Source organism: Sprattus sprattus (genome assembly GCF_963457725.1).
Source record: "Sprattus sprattus genome assembly, chromosome: 7".
Classification (NCBI taxonomy): domain Eukaryota; kingdom Metazoa; phylum Chordata; class Actinopteri; order Clupeiformes; family Clupeidae; genus Sprattus; species Sprattus sprattus.
The window spans coordinates 16,203,091-16,221,267 of NC_137926.1; the positions used below are offsets into that span (position 1 = coordinate 16,203,091).

Below are 18,177 nucleotides of genomic sequence, written 5' to 3' on the forward strand. Positions count from 1 at the left end.
CGGTGGGCAGCCAGATACCCTCCTGCACTTCGCTGCCCGACGTGGTCTCCGTCAGGTGGCCCTCTTTCTCCTGGATCAGCCGGGGGGCAGGGAGGCACTGAGACACCCCAACCAAAACGGACGGACCCCCAGCCACGAGGCCCAGAAACACGGACACGCGCAGCTGCAGGAGCTACTCTCAGACCAGTGAGTCTTGCATACACGTACACGCACACACACACACACACACACACACACACACACACACACACACACACACACACACACACACACACACACACACACGCCAGACTCTTCAAGTCCTTAACTCTATCCATTCAGTATTACATAAGTAATCACACCTCTCGTCATCATAGCCTCTCACACACTTATGTTAAACAATATTATACTATAATGCTATACTATGCACACATGTATGCAACACACCTGGGGCCGTATTCACAAAGAATCTTAGGGCTAAAAGTAGCTCATAAGTGGCGAATTTAGGAGAAACTCCTAAAAATAATGGGCGTGTCAGTCTTAAATGTAGGACTCCTATTTTGTTTTACTAAGAGCAATTCACAAAATATTTTATCCCTAAAAGTAGCACCTAAGTCTAGGACAGCTTAAAACTCCTCATGAGGACTCCTAAGTCACTAAGACCTATTCACAAAAAGTCTTAAAATGGCTGAAGCCAGACGCAACGTGTTGGAGACACTTGACCGACTCTGAATTGTTGAGAAGATATCGCTTAAACCGTGAAGGAATCAACATTTTACTAGAATTAGTGCGGGATGCAATCACGTCTCCAACTAACCGAAACAACCCAATCAGTCCGGAAGTTAAATGTTTGATAACATTAAGATTTTTGGCTACGGGGAAAATGCAACTTTGCAACGCAGACGACTTCAGAATGTCGCAATCATCAGTAAGCCGATTCATTCATCAAACAATCACCGCACTCTGTAGACCACACATTGTACAACAGTTTATCCGGTTCCCTTTGGACAATCGCCTACTTCAAAGGATCAAGGTCAATTTCATGGCGATTGCAGGAATGCCCGGTGTCGTGGGTGCCAGAACACACATTAAAATAATTGCTCCATCCAGATATTAGGACGTCTTTGTAAACCGCAAAAAGGTACATTCAATTAATACACAGATAGTGTTTGATCCAAATTTCACAATCATGGATATTGTTGCAAAGTGGCCTGGATCTACTCACGATTCGCGCATTTTAATGGAGAGCGGTCTGCGCCAGCTTTTTGAGCGGCACCATGTACCTGCTGGATGCCACTTGTTGGGTGACAGTGGCTATCCATGCAAGACATGGCTTTTGACACCCTTCCTCAATCCACAACCGGGAGCACAGTTGAACTACAACATGTAATTATACGCATGAGGCCTATTTTGGTGACACAATTGAAATACGCTCATGTGGACAAACTTGGAACAAAATCGTATTTGCTCTTTGTCGCCTTTTCTTTGTTAATTCTGTTAATTATTGTGTACCGTTTATTTCCATGAATTGTAGAGCGCACAAGAATACACGCAATGTTGTGGAAAGAGGAATCGGGCAGCTGAAACGCCGCTTTCATGTCCTGCATGGGGAAATTAGGCTTAGCCCAGACAGGGCCAGTGCCGTAATCACTTTGTGCGCAATTCTGGGGAATGAAGCATTTATGTTAACACATATGTCCTCCCATGCCTCACGCTTCTTTTTTGTGGTCACCCCACAGCCAAATTTAGCTTTTATAACCCTCCTCCTCTCCAGCACACACTGGGCCAACAGGAGCAGTTGGTCCTGGGACCAGTTCGGCTTTCTCTTACGTCTCGCCCTCGTTTCGTCCATTATGACAGGAGGACTTAAAGAGCCGTATGGACTGATATTTGAAGTGTTTAAGCTGATTACCTAATAGTTTGCAGGGTGCTTTCATTATTACTTCCTTGATTCCATGCAATTTTTCGTGTTTTTTTTCGGCAATTTCTCTTTCTCTTAACTTGCAAAGCGTCATTCTCGTTGGATGCACAATCTTGTCATCATGCGTGTGCATTCTGCTAAGTGCACTGTCCATTACTATTTAATATGACTTAATTTGAAGCCTAGGTTATTCTCTTATTTTCTGTTGATTTAGTGGGATCGTTAGGGGGATGTTAGGACTGAGTTTTGAATGAGAGCGCCTGTCAGCAACCAATCACCGTGCGCACCGCTTCTAAACTTGTGCATGAGAATTGACGTCATCCATAGCAAATAGAGTTTTTATCTTAAGCTTAGGAGTTGGTATTATCCTTAGTATGAGTAGGTCTCAGAGGCGTTGTGCATCACTTTTAAGAAATTACTCCTACGTAAAATGTTTTAGCGCGAGTTAGGAGCACTCCTAGTGGTAAGATAAAAGGCTTTGTGAATACGGCCCCTGAACTTTAAGCAAAGAATCTCCGAAACAGACATGCACAACCTTAGGACCTACACCATTCAGAATCTGTCTTTCTTTCTTTCTTCTTACACACATACACACAGGTACCTTATATATTGATTCATATATACATACATACGTCCATACCACTTTTTTTGTATTTCTTGGCTTATTTCAAAAGGACACTTTTGGCATCTGACAGCTGTCGCATGTCTTGTTTCTAACTAGCATTGGGTATTTGAAGGCTTGTGGGAATTGGAGAACTGGTGGTCTGTGTGTTTGAGCTGATGTTGACATATCCTCGGAGTGGTAACTGCAGCAGAGGTGTGTGTGTGTGTGTGTGTGTGTGTGTGTGTGTGTGTGTGTGTGTGTGTGTGTGTGTGTGTGTGTGTGTGTGGTGTTCACATTCGCTTGGACACACTGTGCTACTCCAAGTGCCCTTTCGTCCTGCCTGCAATGCTGACTGCCAAAAAAAGGTTCAAATCAGAGGCATATTTTCATGCTGCATTTCACTTTAGTATTTTACTAGATTACCATACCTTTAATGCTATGTGTGTGTGTGTGTGTGTAATAGGAACTATGTGTTGTGATATGCCAGGATCAGGTGGATTTAGTGATGGGTGTGTGCGTGTGGTTGTGTGTGTGTGTGTGTGTGTGTGTGTCCTTGGGTGATGATTACATCTCAAATTCACTTCCTTTTGCATTTTTGAAACCTGCCAGAGCTCTTAGATGGGTATATGAATCATAAGAGAGTGAAAGAAACTGAATAAATCCCTAGCCTGGTCTGGCCTCAGAGCAGATTTATCCTCTCCCTGTTCCTCTCTTCACCTCCAGAGCGATCACTAACCCAGATTTACTCACCACTCTGCCTGCCCCTCACCCTCACCAGCTAAAAGTGGAAGGCTGGGGGCAACCAGTCAGGGGTCAAATGTCAGAGGGCACCTGAGTGAACTGTTCGTACGTGGGGAGAAATGGAGTGAGAGAGAAAAAGTCAGCAGAACCAATGCTTGTATAATCCCACCCAATCGCATCACAAGCCTAAACCCAATCTAGAACAGGCCTGACTCAGGGAAGCTTGAAACAGACGTAGTAGTAGTGTGATCAGACACATTTGAATGATTTAAGTATAGTCATTTTAATGTCCTTTCCATTTATAAGATCCTATTCATGTGAAATAATTTCTAACCTTTGAAAAGAATTTAAAGTGTTTGTTCTGGCATCCCTACCCTTTTCCTGTTAAAGACACACACTCACTCACACACACACACACACACACACACACACACACACACACACACACACACCCTAGAGTTTAGAAAGCATGAGTGTAAACTAAGAAAGTGTAAAGTTAATCCTGGGAAAACAGAGAGGAAACACAGTGTGTGGTGTGTGTTTGTGTGTGTGTGTGTGTGTGAGTGTGTGTGTGAGTGACACTAATGTAGTCAGCCATGTTCAGTTATTAGCCTACACTAATTGCAGCTTGAGGGAACAAGGAGAGATTCACTATTTCCGCAATGGAACAGTTGAGATCAGAGCAATGTGACCTTTGACCCCCCCCCCCCACCTGTAATCGTGGGCCAGAATCCCTTGGGGGGGACTCAAGTATGTGGCTAGGTGACACACCTGGGTAAGTTTACTCAGCCAAAGGGCCCACAAAGCCACAGGTCTCTTCTTTTCCGAGGTTTACCACCTACTTGCTAACTTACCCAAGTTTGTCACGAAACCACATACTTGACATACCACTCTGCTCTCATCACTCACATCTCTTTAGCTCCTCTCTCTCACTCCTCTCATCATCCTTCTCTCTGCTCCTCCTCCACCAACACCCCTCTCTCTCATATCCTTCTCTCCTTCCCCCCTCATACTGACTTTCATTCTCTCTCTCTTCACTTGCATGCTTCCCCTCATCCATGACATCATCTCACTGAATAGGTTACTCAGTTCCCTTCATTGTTAAGATTCTGCTCATTTGCTGAGCAATAAAGCCCCCCCCCCCCCCCCCCCCCCCCCCACCCCCATCCCTTCCACCTCCACCCAGTGACCCCTCCCCCAGTGGACCAGGCGCATACAAGGCAAAAGCAGGAAGTCTGTTTTTAATCACACACTATTTCTGTATGTCCCTGTGTGTGGGCGTGCAGCTCTGTGCTACTGATTAAACAGGTTTTATTTAAAGTTGTGGGACATGTTTTTTTTTATATAAAGGTTTATTGTTGTTCAACGGCTGTGGACAATCGAAGTGACAGTTCCCATGCACAGGGCCCTGCAGGATGTGCTGCGGATGAACTGAAAAACAAATAAATTAATTAAGTCATAAAGCTGCATAACCTGAAAGATTGGTGAGAGAGGTGTGTGTGTGTGTGTGTGTGTGTGTGTGTGTGTGTGTGTGTGTGTGTGTGTGTGTGTGTGTGTATGTTTATCTGTCTGTGTCTGTATGTGACTGTATGTGTGTGGGCATGGATGTGTGTATGTAAATCCATATGTGGATCTGTGTGTGTCTGTGTATGTGTATGTATGTGTGTGTGTGTGTGTGTGTGTGTTTATCTGTGTATTTGTATGTGCTGTGTGTGTGTATCTGTGTGTGTATATGAATGTGTATCTATGTGTGTGCGTGTGTTTGTGTTTGAGGAGGTTCTGTACAATTTGCTCAGTAGGTGTGGACTGGCTTGTGAATCACTCTCATGTGACCTGGCCTCCGCCTGTTTTAAACCCTGTGGGGTGTTTTCTTGCCACAGAGAAGAGCTCTCATCTGAGGCTCGGAAGGCTAAGGACTGCCACGTCTACCCAGGAGGCCGTGGGTGCTTGCGCCACCATCCCACACTCAGCACCTACACGCTGACCCACCGCGTACCCCCCGGCAACCCCCCACCCACCTTGCAGAAAGAGGTGCAGGAGTTTCAGAAGCTTATCCGTCGCCATAGAGATGGAGAGGTGAGACCAGTTTGAGCAGCTGTGTAGTGAGACATCTGTCAACTTCTGTCCCACAGACGCTAACTTCTGCTATTTGAGTGTTGGTGTGTGTTGTGGTTAAGTAAAAGAGTAAGAGCTGACATTTCAAGGGCTTGGACTCAGGTCAGTCATACAGCTATCAGCTTCTCTGGAGATCTGAGTTATTTTCTATATGTTATTGACATATTATGTTATCAGACAAACAGGTCTGTTCTCTTTAGTTTGTATGCCTTCGTGAAACATAATTGCAGCGCTGGTGGTTTTTGGTGTGTGGTTTTCTGTGTTCATGTTTATTAGGTTGTGTGTTTGATTTTGGCTTCAGGTCTTGTGGTTGTTTTTCATCTGTTGTTCTGTTTTTTTCCCGTAGTCGTGTGCCCATGTTGATTCAATTTCAAGCTTTGAGTTGTTTGTTTTGAGTTCATACTGTCACATACTTCTTCAAACCTACCTGACAGTGTCTGTGTGTGTGTGTGTGTGTGTGTGTGTGTGTGTGTGTGTGTGTGTGCGCGCGTATTTTTCTTCCTCTGCAGGGTGACATAGAGCTGCAGCAGCGGTTAGAGAAGCTGTATCCTGCCACAGGAAACGACGCCAGCAGACCTGGGAAGGGCCGACCCAACGGCTCGTCCCGCCGCACGCCCAAGCGAAAGAGAGGCAAGAGGAACAACAACAGCAGCGTCGAGACCCAGAGAACCACAGACGCATCGCCAGAGCATCCAGGCACCGCAGACACCAAACCAGAGCAGACGGCAAACCATGTCAGCGCGGCGGCCCGTCGCCTCTGTCCGAACGGGGAGCAAGCCGGGGAGAGTGCAGAGGAGGGTCGGAGGGCTGGACCTGCTGGAGAGCCATCAGCCGGCGTAGAGGAGGGCTCTGAGGCGGCTGAAGACAGCAGTAGGACAGGGAGGCAGGCGCGGCAGACGTGTGATGACCGGACCAGCCCTTTAGAACAGATAAAGGAAGCAGGTACAGAAGAGCACACAGTTCTGGACACGTCTCCAAAGCCTGCGTCTCTCAGGCGGTCACCACCGTCGCCATCACCACCACCACCACCACCACCACCATCACCAACAGCAGCAGGAGCAGCACAGAAACCAAAACAGGAAGAGAGAAGTCAGGGGGAAGAAGAGAGCACAGCCGCAGACTTCAGCATGGGCAACGCGCAGACCCAAGATCAGCAACAGCAACAGAAGCAGCAGCAGCTGCACAGAGGAGCAGGGGAAATGACAGAGGGAGGGCGGGGGAACCAGGGTGGAGGAGTTCCGCTCGGTGACGCGGGCGAACCAGAATCGAGCGACACACACATGGCGCAGGAAACGGAGATGGACTTAGCGGCCGCCCCGCAGCCTTCCCTTCTCACACCCGCAGCGCTCAACAACGGCCACCAGGAAGACCGGAGCATGTGGGGAGACGCTTCCATAGGAGAGGACATCAGCCTCGGGTCTCACAGCGGCCAGGCGGAGAGCGAAGGGCCAGAGGAAAAGGATATGGCCGTGGAGGAGAGGGCAGAGACATGGCCAGACCTTGCTGACGCTCCTAGGGAGAGAGCAGCGAGGGGCTCGGAGACACCGCCAGCAGAAGACTCGACGGAGAGGGGGGAAGAGCTGACTCGTGCAGTTGAGGGGGGAGCTGGGGGAGGGGAGGAGCTCGGCGACAGGGCTGGGGAGAGGAGCGAGAGAGGGGAAAAGCTCAGCGAGGAGGGGACTGAGATCGGCACGCATTGTCACACCACAGGGTCTCCCCACAAGCAACAGGAAACAGACAGGACCGCCAGCCTCAGCGAAGAGCCCTCGCCTGAGACGGACTCTGACTGTGCAGGCACACACACACACTTGCATGCCGTTAGTGACCGAGAAGAACCGCTCAGTGAGGACAAAAGCACGCACACACACACGGACAGCAGCCTCAAAGAGACGTGTTCTACTCAAGTTGAGGAGCAGCTGGACCTGACGGTCAGTCTTAGACCTGGTATGGCTCCTGGACCCGACCACCTGCCAAAACCGGGTGATACCAGCTGGGCTCCAGCATCCTCAGAGGCGTGTGTGTCTGGACAGGAGCAGGGTTGTGATGCAGCTGTTCCTTCACTTGTCTCAGGTGTAATGGAGGAGCTGTCATACGCTGCAGTAGTGAAACGGTCCTTGACATCTGATCAAGAGCAGACTGAGGAGGAGGAGGAGGAGAAGGAGGAGGAGGTGGAGGAGGTGGAGGTGGAGGAGGTGGAGGAGGAGGTTGAGGAGAGAAAACAACAGGGCAACAGTGGGGAGGAACAGTCCACAGTTCCTGAAGAATCCCCCCTCCTACCTGCACCCTCAGGAGAGGCTACCACTGTCCCCCAACCAGAACCAGTGGACCACACAGAGCTGGACACACACGACACACAGGCCGCTGCTGAATCTTTCACAGACTCTGAGCCACACACACCAGCAAGTGCTGAACCTCTCACACACGCAAAGCAGGACTCACACGACACACAGGCAGCTGTTGAATCTTCCACAGACTCTGAGACACACACACCAGCAGGTGCTGAACCTCTCACACACGCAGAGCTGGACAACACGGCAGGTACTGAGTCAACGTCACACACGGCTCCTGAGACGGAGCAGATAGCAGAAGTGGAAGGAGGGAAGGTAGACAGAAAGGAACAGAGGACAGTAATTTTCCCAGGGGGAACTGATTCCGAGACAAAAAGCGTGCAGAGTGCCGGAACCGTTCCAGAAAACCACACAGTACAGAGTGAGGGAACAGTTCCTGAAACGTTCACGGCTCAGAGCGAAGGGACTAGTACTTTGATGGACACAACACAGAGCGAAGGAACCGATCTTCACACTCAAACGGCGCAGACGGAAGAGGCTGATCTTGAAATGCACACAGCGCAGAGTGAAGGGAATAATTATTTGGCACACCCAATGCAAGAAATAGAAAGAGCTGCAGCCTTACCACGCACAGAAGAAGACGGTACGGAAGCCCCTCAGGCACACACTGACTTGAGTTTGACTCAGGATGCTGATTCGAGAGCTGAGGTGTCCTGTGAGCCACTCTCTGTTCCTCTGTGGGAAGGACCTGATGCACTTACTGAGTCACAGGCAGACGAAGAGAGTCCAGAGGAGGAGATGGAGGGAGATGGACAAGAGTCAGCTGGAGATTCGGAGCACCAGAGGTCACTCAGGTTTGGAGAGGGCCCACAGGGTCTTGAAGAGGATGGTCAGCCAACGGGAGGTTCCGATAAGGGATGTGTTCAGGTTTCCGCGGAGACCGCTGTAGAGAGAGCCAGTGAGGGTGGCGAGTCACCTGATCGGAATGCGAAGGGAATTGAAGATTCTGAAGGAGAGAACCTGCTGTCTGAGCCTCCCACAGAGACCTCCAGCAGCATCAAGGGACCAGCGGTAGAGCCTTGTCCAGAGGAGCTCACCACCGCTGGGGATGCGCTCGCGGTGGCCTCCTCCCTCACAGATTCAGAGAGAGAGGTTGATGACGCCCGCACAAACACAGACCTAAATGAGACAGACACTCACACGGACACAAAACAAAGCAAGGTTGAGACTTGCGTGCAAATACCCCAAAGCCAGACAGAGACTGACACACAGATAATCCTAAATGAGATGGAATGTCTCACACACACATCCAAAAACGAAACAGATACTCACACACACACAAATGTAAATGAGACAGAGGTTTGTGCACATATGACCCAAAGTGGTACGGACACGCACACACACTTGGTCTTTCAGGAGATATTGGCAAACACACACCCATGCCAAAGTGATCCACAGGTGTACACACAGCTGAACCCGAGTGGATTAGAACCAGCTGCAGATGCCGCCGGCCCAAACAGAGAAGCCCAAACGGGCTCATCTATTCTACCCAACAGCTCTGTGGATGTGGACTTGGGGTGCCGCCCAGGTTTGCAGTCTGATGCCACTGTCAAGGTGTGCCCTTACTCCTCCCAGGAAGTCATCAAGGAGTGGGACACGCACCTGAGCTCGCAGAGTGAGCTGGAGACGCACACACAACTGAAGAGAGACACACTCCCAGACACAGGAGCACACCTGGAGACACAGTCCACACCAGGTGCAGGTAAGACATTTGATGTCATGTGCTTGTTTTTTTTTGTTTTATCCTCTGAAGTCAGATTTCATGGGTCTGAATAAATATATGACTCTGATCAATGTTGTTGTAGGATTAACTGAGCGAGAATGGGCTCTCTAGATGTGTTTTGAGATTTATTTGGACTTTGAAGCAACAATAAGGAAGTTCTGTCCAAAATTAGCCTGGAAACTACCTAAAAGAAGCAGACTTGCCATGCGATCACCAGCAATAGCACAAATGGCACTGATTAGCTTGGTGGTTGATCGAATTCCAGCTGTTTATTTACCAACATTGGAGTGTAACGGTTGTTCTGACATTATTACACGGTTTCAGACCCAGATCACAAAACTATGAATAGCCTGTTCGACTAGTGAGAATGACAGGTGTGTATCCCTGTCCTTCACATGACTACATGCCTTCAAAATGGATTGAAGGATGTAAATAGAAACTATTTATCAACAGATATGTACTTTAAAAAAGAATATGATAAAAACCTTCATAATGCCCCTTTAATAAAACGCTAATGCTGTGCCAGTACAGCCCTGATTGTATAGGCTGTGTTGGGCTGTTCCCCACATGTGTGTGTGTGTGTGTGTGTGTGTGTGTGTGTGTGTGTGTGTGTGTGTGTGTGTGTGTGTGTGTGTGTGTGTGTCCTGTGACTATGAGCATGTGATCGTTACAATGGCCGCTAAAAGCAGCCTGGTCGTTTGTCATGTCCACCCATTCAGATCTATTCACAGCACTGCCATACAGTAGCATTCCACAGCCCAGGCCACCAGTATGTGAGTGTGTGATTGTGTGTGTTTGTGAGGGAGAGAGAGAGACATAGTAGAACAAGAGAGAGAGAGACATAAAGAAAGAGAGAGAGAGACAGGGAGTGTGGCTGTGTGTTGTTATTGTTGGAGTTATCTACACTTTATCTTAACAGACAATTGTGAGGAAACCTGTGGTGTCGTCAGTGTTATGTGTTTGTGTGTGTGTAAGAGGGAGATAGATTTAGCTAGTTTGAGCTCTGTCTGTGTTTGTGTGTTTGTGAGGGAGAGAGAGAGACCTAGAACAAGAGAGAGAGATAGAAAGAAAGACAGAGAGAGACGGGGAGTGTGGCTGTGTGTTGTTATTGTTGGAGTTATCTACACTTTATCTTAACAGACAATTGTGAGGAAACCTGTGGTGTCGTCAGTGTTATGTGTTTGTGTGTGTGTGTGTAAGAGGGAGATAGATTTAGCTAGTTTGAGGTATGTCTGTGTGTGTGTGTGTGTGTGTGTGTGTGTGTGTGTGAGAGAGAAGAGAAAGAGAGAAAGGGTTAGTTTGAGGTGTGTGTGTTTCTGTGTGTGAGAGAGAGAGAGAGAGAGAGAGAGAGAGAGAAAGAGAGAGAAAGAGAGGGAGAGAGTGAGCGAGATTGAGTGGGTGTGTCAGTGTTGTCATGGGTGCTTATTTTCATGGTTGCCACCCAGCAGTCTGTGTGAATAGGAAGTGTCGATGCAGGACAATGTATATTTACAGCACCATGTATCCCAGCAACAGGAGGTGACCTCATCTGAGCCCAGTAGCTGTAGAATAGCACAAACTAATGGGGGGCAGTGATAGACAGACCGACAAAGATAGGAAGACAGACAGACAGGGTGAGGGAGACATATACACAGGGGGAGAGAGAAAGAGAGCGATAGATGGACAAAACAAGACAGCAGGATTGCCGTTAGGGCACTTTATTCGTAGGAGCTTTTGGCAGCCATCTTCGTTAGCACTGGGCTCTCAAAGGCTTGGGAAAGTCACAGGGCCTCGCTAAGAGATAAGTGTGAGAAGAGCAGTGTGGGGCATCATGAGCTCTGTTGGTGATTGAGCTGGACTGCTGCTCTGCTGGTGATTGAGCTGGACTAGGGGTCTCAGACCCACCCATAAACAGTGGAAAAATCTTCAAATCTTCATTTTGATGAGTTTAAGATTCAGGAATGTCTGCATATTATGGAGTCGTTTAACACTGGACATGGACTTCCGGATTGAAGTTGATGTTTAGAATTTAAAATGTTTAAAATGTTTTGGGAATACCTTGGTCAAAGCTATTCTGATCTGGGATTGACTAGACATTTTAAGGTACAATGTATTCTGAAAGCTTGATTCATTGAATAGTTGATCAGGTCGCTTTTGCCAATCCTCTACTTAGGCCTACTTTGTGTTGCTCCCATTATAAACAATGCTCATGCCCTCTTTGCTTTGTGTGTGTGTGTGTCTGTGTGCACACCTCAGATATCGTGGACAGTGGACCAGTGAACACTTTGGATGGAAGTAAGGAGCCCACACCGATGACCATCACAGATGAGGCAAGTCGTCTTTTTCTTTCCCTTCTGTCATTCCATCCATCTGGAGGTTTGCTAGGCAGTGTCTGAAGGGGGGAAATGAGCCTCAAATGTGAGCTGTGCGTCATCAGTCACATGTGTCTCTCCCAGACTCTCAGGATCTTCCTCCTCTACTTTGGTGTGTGTGTGTGTGTGTGTGTGTGTGTGTGTGTGTGTGTGTGTGTGTGTGTGTGCGGGGGGGGGGGGGGGGGGGGGGTGACTGACCCATGTTTACAGCCGGAAGGTCTGGATGAAGCTGGATGACAGGGGTCAGACTTGCAGAGATGGGAAAAGTCTCTCACAGCGTAGCTCAAAACAGCAGTGATCTCAGGAGAGTGCAGAGAAAGTGCAGAGAAAGTGTAAAGAGAGAGAGCAGAGAGAGAAAGAGAGAGCAGAGAGAGAGAGAGACAGCAGAGAAAGTGTAAAGAGAGAGAGAGCAGAGAGAGGAGAGTGCAGAGAGAAAGAGAGTGCAGAGAGAGAGAGAGAGAGAGAGTGCAGAGACAATTACAACAATTATACAATACAATTACATCTGTAAAACACATCAAACATTAAAACTTCCAACCAACAAGGTTTACGCCATTACATTAATACAAGAAAAGGAAAAGCTCAGCTCCTCCCTCTCTCTCTTTAAAACCACTTGCCCATCATCTCCAACTTCACACAGCAGCTTCCCCACACCTCAAGCATGACAACAAGTCATAATATCATTAACCAGTTTATGAGGAGCATAATCAAACAAGTCATAATATCATTAACCAGTTTATGATGAGTATATTCAATTTTCATCAAGTCATAATATCATTAACCAGTTTATGAGGAGCATAATCAAACAAGTCATAATATCATTAACCAGTTTATGATGAGTATATTTGAACAAGTCATAATATCATTAACCAGTTTATGATGAGTATATTCCAACAAGTCATAATATCAATAACCAGTTTATGATGAGTTTATTCAAACAAGTCATAATATCATTAACCAGTTTATGATGAGTTTATTCAAACAAGACATAATATCATTAACCAGTTTATGAGGAGCATATTCAATTTTCATCAAGTCATAATATCATTAACCAGTTTATGAGGAGCATAATCAAACAAGTCATAATATCATTAACCAGTTTATGATGAGTATATTCCAACAAGTCATAATATCAATAACCAGTTTATGATGAGTTTATTCAAACAAGTCATAATATCATTAACCAGTTTATGATGAGTTTATTCAAACAAGACATAATATCATTAACCAGTTTATGAGGAACATATTACATTTTCATCAAGTCATAATATCAATAACCAGTTTAAGAGGAGCATATTCAAACAAGTCATAATATCATTAACCAGTTTATGAGGAACATATTCAATTTTCATGTGACCCGGCACCGATCCCTTAAGAACCTCAACAGTCTCAACTGAACCCGCCCCCAGTAACTTGTTCTTCTGAGTCCTCCAAATGGCCATCTTTGCTGATCCCAATACAAAATGTTAACAAGCAGACCTTGAGAGAGAGAGAGAGAGAGAGAGAGAGAGAGAGAGAGAGAGAGAGAGAGAGAGAGAGAGAGAGAGAGAGAGAGGAGAATGAGGGATAAAGGCAGACAGAGAGAGAGAGAGAGAGGGAGAAGGAGAAGGAGGTAGGGAGGGATAAATTGATAAAGGTAGAGAGAGAGAGAGAGAGAGAGAAACAGTGGAGAGAAGTGTCGACAGCTGTTCTTGAGTCCGTCCTTTTCCCCCATTGGTTGGCAGACGATGTGCTGGCTCTTTGCAGGTGTACATATTTCGAGAGAGGGAAGGAAGGAGGGAGAGTGGGTGAAGTAAGGAAGGAGAGACATCCCTATCCTTGGCTGTGGTATAAAATGGCGTTTCAAAGTGTGGGGTTCTGTTTCAGCCCTCACAATTTTGGCGACAGTGGCCTGTCTGGTGGTGGTGATGTAATAACGTGTCTGGGTCTGTAATAGACGGGGACGGATCGCAACAGCAGATGGATCTGCGGGTCCTTAAGAAGAGCTGCGTGACGGTGTCCCACATGATCGTGCCTACTTCATTACAGATGAGCAAATCCTTAATTAAGAATCACAGTGCTAAATCTGTGCTAAGTCCACATAGCCATGGGATGAGAAGTGGCTTTTTCTCTAACCAGCGTGACTATCAGGTGGCTGAATGTTCAGGTGGTAATGTATAACAGTATATGGTTCATGTGTGCTGACGGTAAAGGAATCACTGTGGTGGATGGTTGTTAGTTATGTAATTGTGACATTCCTCAAAAACATGTGTGCGAACAATGTTCAGATTGTTCAGATGCAGCTTAATCTTTGCCATTAATCAGGCATCAAAAGAGGGCTGAGGGGTCGTTGGGAAAGGGGGCAGATATGTTTTGTGTATTTGGCCTTGGGATGGGAAAACAGCACAAAAAAAAGGTTTTGATGATGTCACAGTGACGTATGGCATCATCATAAGGATTCATCCTTATGGCTCACAGTTTCTGTGTGACCGTGGTCCTCTGTGTTCTGTCTGGCTATAATTTATTTGTTTATTTGTTTGTTGTTTGGATCTTTTTGGTCCTCAGTATTCTTTGGCTGGTTTTGACACAGTACAACCAACTTCAAGAGGACATAACTGTAGTCCAGTGTGTGCACTGGCCTGCAGGACATGGTGGCTGATGTGCAGTGGCGGACCTACCATTAAGGCGAACTAGGCAACTGCCTTAGGCCCCCACCCAGCAGAAAGCCCTCGACGAGTTGCCCACACAGGCATCGATGGGCCGATGGGATGGCCCAAATCTATAACCAACCGGCCCTCCCGCAGATGTTGTCGGTCGCAACAGTTTTCCTTTTCATAGGTTGTACAGTGTGAATGTTCGCTTTTAGCCCTAACACTGAGTTATTTTCTTTGTGAAGACTTTTTTAGCTTTTGTTAGCCAATACTTTCGAGATCAGTCAATAAATATAGTTGGTTTTGACTTATATGTTGCCCCCTTCTTTACGTTGTTACTGGACATATTTTATGTGTCCTGTAAAGCTATGTTGCATCATACAACATTTGAGACATGTGGATAATGAAAAAGTGGGATAATTTAATGTGGAGCCAAATCATGTTTGCTTATGAAGGCTCCTGAATGCAACTTTCTTCCATATAACTAGCTACTGTAGCTATGTAGGTAGAGGGGAAATATTTTGATTGTGTGCTGCCATCTACTATACAAAAAGGTATTGCTGTATGAGTTAATCAGCCTACAAAAAAATTGATATTGCTTAATGTAGGATACTAGCCCAGAGTTAAGCATATTCATCTAGCAAACTATACCTACCTTGGAGTGTTACAATAGCCAGTATCATTTTATTCCATGTGTCCAACAAGGCTAATTTGTGGATCCAAATGTTATTAAAAAATAGGGGTGGGTATTGCCAAAGAAGTCACGATTCGATTCGTATCACGATTCACATGCCACGATGCGATTCTATCACGATGCATCGCAATACTTGAATTATTGCGATGCATTGCAATGCATTGCGATGCATTGCGATGCATTGCGAATTTTCACTGAACACTGTTAGAAAAAAATGAAGCCATTACCAGTGGCTGACTGGCTGTGTATGATCTGGATAGTGTGTTCAATTGATAACTCAAAGCAACTCAGTTCATACATAGCTGTATTTATTTAAACGACTTTTGGAGGTTACTTAACACAAATATTATTATTACTGGATACACTGCATGTTTTGTTTATGAATGACTTGTCGCAGTATCGCGCGGCCGGAAATGCTTGATGTTCGCCAACCATTCATGCAATTAAAATGAAGTAGATCGTGAAAATTAGAATCGCGATGCATCGTCATGACGATTATTTGGCACACCCCTATTAAAAAACATATATAATGTTATTTCTTTGTAATCATCCAAAATTATGTTAAGTGTATGGGTATTTTGCATACATTGAGTGGGCAACGCGCCGTATATTAAGTGGGCCGCTCTGACAGACAACTCCCGGGCCACTTTTTTCCCCCAGTCCGCCCCTGCTTTGAGGTGGCCCTTTTTTTTTGCATTAAAAGGACAGATGAAGAGGGCCCCTGGCTATGTTCGCCTTAGGCCCCCAAATGACTAGGTCCGCCACTGCTGATGTGTGCTGTACATAACAAGGTGTCATGTTTTATATGGCCTCTCTGATGGCCTCTTGCACTCATATTGGCCTCTAGAGGGCGCCACACTGTAGCATGTGTTCTCCACATGCTGACCCTTCATATATGTAGGTGTGTGTATGTGTGTGTTTGTGTACATGTGTGTTGGTATGTGTACCTCTAATACACTCTCTTGTGTAATAACCACAGTCTACTAGTGTCCGGCTGACTCCTCATACAGTGCTACAGGAGTGAGGACGTGTGCTGGTAAATGAGTGTGTGGCAGGTTAATGAGGGGCTTTCAGGGGTCTGTGGAGGGTTGAGTCCTTGTAGAGATGTGTGGCCAGCCAGGGTTTACCCTGCTATCTGGAGGACAGGAACCCCTCTATTGTGAGGGCATGGGCGCCCTCCTGTGGATGGCAGGAGTATAACGTATTCCAGATGTGCATGGGCTAAATTGTGGTTTTGCATTTTTTAACATGGCAATGAGTGAGGAAGAAAGAGCAAGTGAGGGAGACAGAAAGCATGATCTGAAATGCAGGTTTTAATCCATTGGCTTTGTGTTAATGGCCATTATTTTTTGTCCTCTAGGCAGATATCTGTGCTGCCTTACCCCCATCAGAACAGCCCACACAAACAGAAACATAGACACACACCACACAAAGGAAAACGGATACACATACACACACACACACACACACACACACATACACACATAGACTCATACACACACAAACACACACAATGGTCTGCCTGGTGCAATTGTGCCTTCTGTCTCCTCTCTGTAGTTTTTATTCCAATGTGTCTGAACTTGTTTTGCAAACAGGGCTCTGTGTGTGCGTGTGTGTGAGGTGTGTGTGTGTGTGTGTGTGTGTGTGTGTGTGGTTGGGTGTGTGTGTGTGTGTGTGTGTGTGTGTGTGTGTGTGTGTGTGTGTGTGTGTGTGTGAAGGCCTGGGTGTGTGTGCTGCTTCTCATTAAGTGTTCTCACAACAAGGTGTGTCTGAAGGTAGCTTGGGGCAGAGGAAATAGAAAAGCATTGTTTTAGGGTGCAGTCAGTCCAGGTGTGTGCCTCTGTGTGTGTGTTTATATGTCTGTTTTATGTTTGTGGTGTGTGTGTGTGAGAGAGAGAGGAAGGGAGGGAGAGAGAGTGTGTGTCTTTCTCTATAGAGGATATTTTCATCATCTGCTTTATTTGTCAGTCAGCGGATCCTCTCAAATCAATGCCTGCTCATCACACACACACACACACACACACACAGACACACACACACACTGCACAATTGTTATAATAACGGCACACCTATACACACACACAAACACTCTTGACAACCAGCCCACCCATGTGTTACACAATGGACAATCCTGATTAGAAACGCATATTGAACTCCTTCTGTGCCTGAGCGTGTTTTCAGTGATGGTGAAAGAAACGCCTCTTCTTCCTCTTGTGCTCTTCTCATCTGTTGATCTCTCTTCCTTCCTCCATGGCTGACATCTTCATGGCCTCTCTGCTGTGTCACCCTCTTTCTGAGCGGGTCAGCTCTAAGGTCATACACAGTCCAGCAGTCCGCCTTGCGTCACTTGCTGGTATCTGTTTGTGGCCGTTGCCATGACGCTGTGGGCTTTGTCCAGGCGGCTTGGAGTTCTGGCCTGATCTCTTGAGTCATGTGCTGATTAGTTATGTCTGTCCGCACTGATTGGTTTGCGGCCATCTTCGCTGAGGGAGCACACTGTCTCCTGTGTTTGGTGAATTGATCCTCCATTTCCTGATCAATCAGTACAGATGTCTCTGTAGTGATGAGCGTCTTCTTCCTGATATTCAGTGTAAATAAGTGCCGATATCTGCAACTGTAACACTCCTCTTTCTCCTCTATCTCTCTCTCTCCCTCTCTCTCTCTCTCGCTCTCTCTCTGTCTGTCTTTTCTTCCCATCTTCTCGTGTGCAGAGAGCTGACCTGGAGCCTTCTGCTCTGTGAGTGGTCATTGTGCTCCCAGCATAGAGGCTCCTTTTATGTAGCCAGCCTACACAGTCCTTAAAGAGAATGAGTGAGTGGGAGAAAAGAGAGAGAGAGAGGGAACGAGGGGAGAACAAAACAAAAAAAAAGATGGAGAGAGGAATTGAGAGAGGGGAGAGAAAAAAAGGCGTCTGCAACATAGACATAGACAAAGCAAAGAGATTTAGTCAGAAGCAGAAACGTGTAGAAGCAGAGAGCGGGATGACTGAAGGCAGCAGCCTAATGGAGTAATGGAGCAATGGGGAGGGAGGGAAGGAGGGAGGGGAGAGAGAGGAAGTGTGTGTGTGTGTG

At 46.6% G+C, this 18,177-nt stretch overlaps 2 protein-coding genes across 5 annotated transcripts in view; both read left to right on the top strand.

Annotated features, from left to right (window-relative positions):
- Window positions 1–7,436, top strand: part of LOC308368484 (uncharacterized protein) — a gene marked incomplete at its 3' end in the record, with an annotated part of 41,374 nt that extends 33,938 nt beyond the window's left edge. Inside the window, exons 5-8 of the mRNA XM_080842653.1 lie at window positions 1–186; window positions 5,126–5,321; window positions 5,870–7,288; window positions 7,431–7,436. The exon at window positions 1–186 is cut by the window's left edge and continues 1 nt beyond it. Coding sequence (XP_080698779.1) covers window positions 1–186; window positions 5,126–5,321; window positions 5,870–7,288; window positions 7,431–7,436 — 1,807 coding nt within the window. The remainder of the gene's footprint in view (window positions 187–5,125; window positions 5,322–5,869; window positions 7,289–7,430) is intronic.
- Window positions 7,437–7,581: 145 nt separating this feature from the next.
- LOC308368131 (A-kinase anchor protein 13-like) overlaps window positions 7,582–18,177 on the top strand; it is a 48,739-nt gene continuing 38,143 nt past the window's right edge. For all 4 annotated transcript variants that reach the window (XM_080842216.1, XM_080842217.1, XM_080842218.1 and 1 more), the window contains exons 1-2: window positions 7,582–9,410; window positions 11,667–11,740. In XM_080842216.1, the coding sequence (XP_080698342.1) occupies window positions 8,126–9,410; window positions 11,667–11,740 (1,359 nt within the window). In that variant the 5' untranslated portion in view covers window positions 7,582–8,125. The remainder of the gene's footprint in view (window positions 9,411–11,666; window positions 11,741–18,177) is intronic.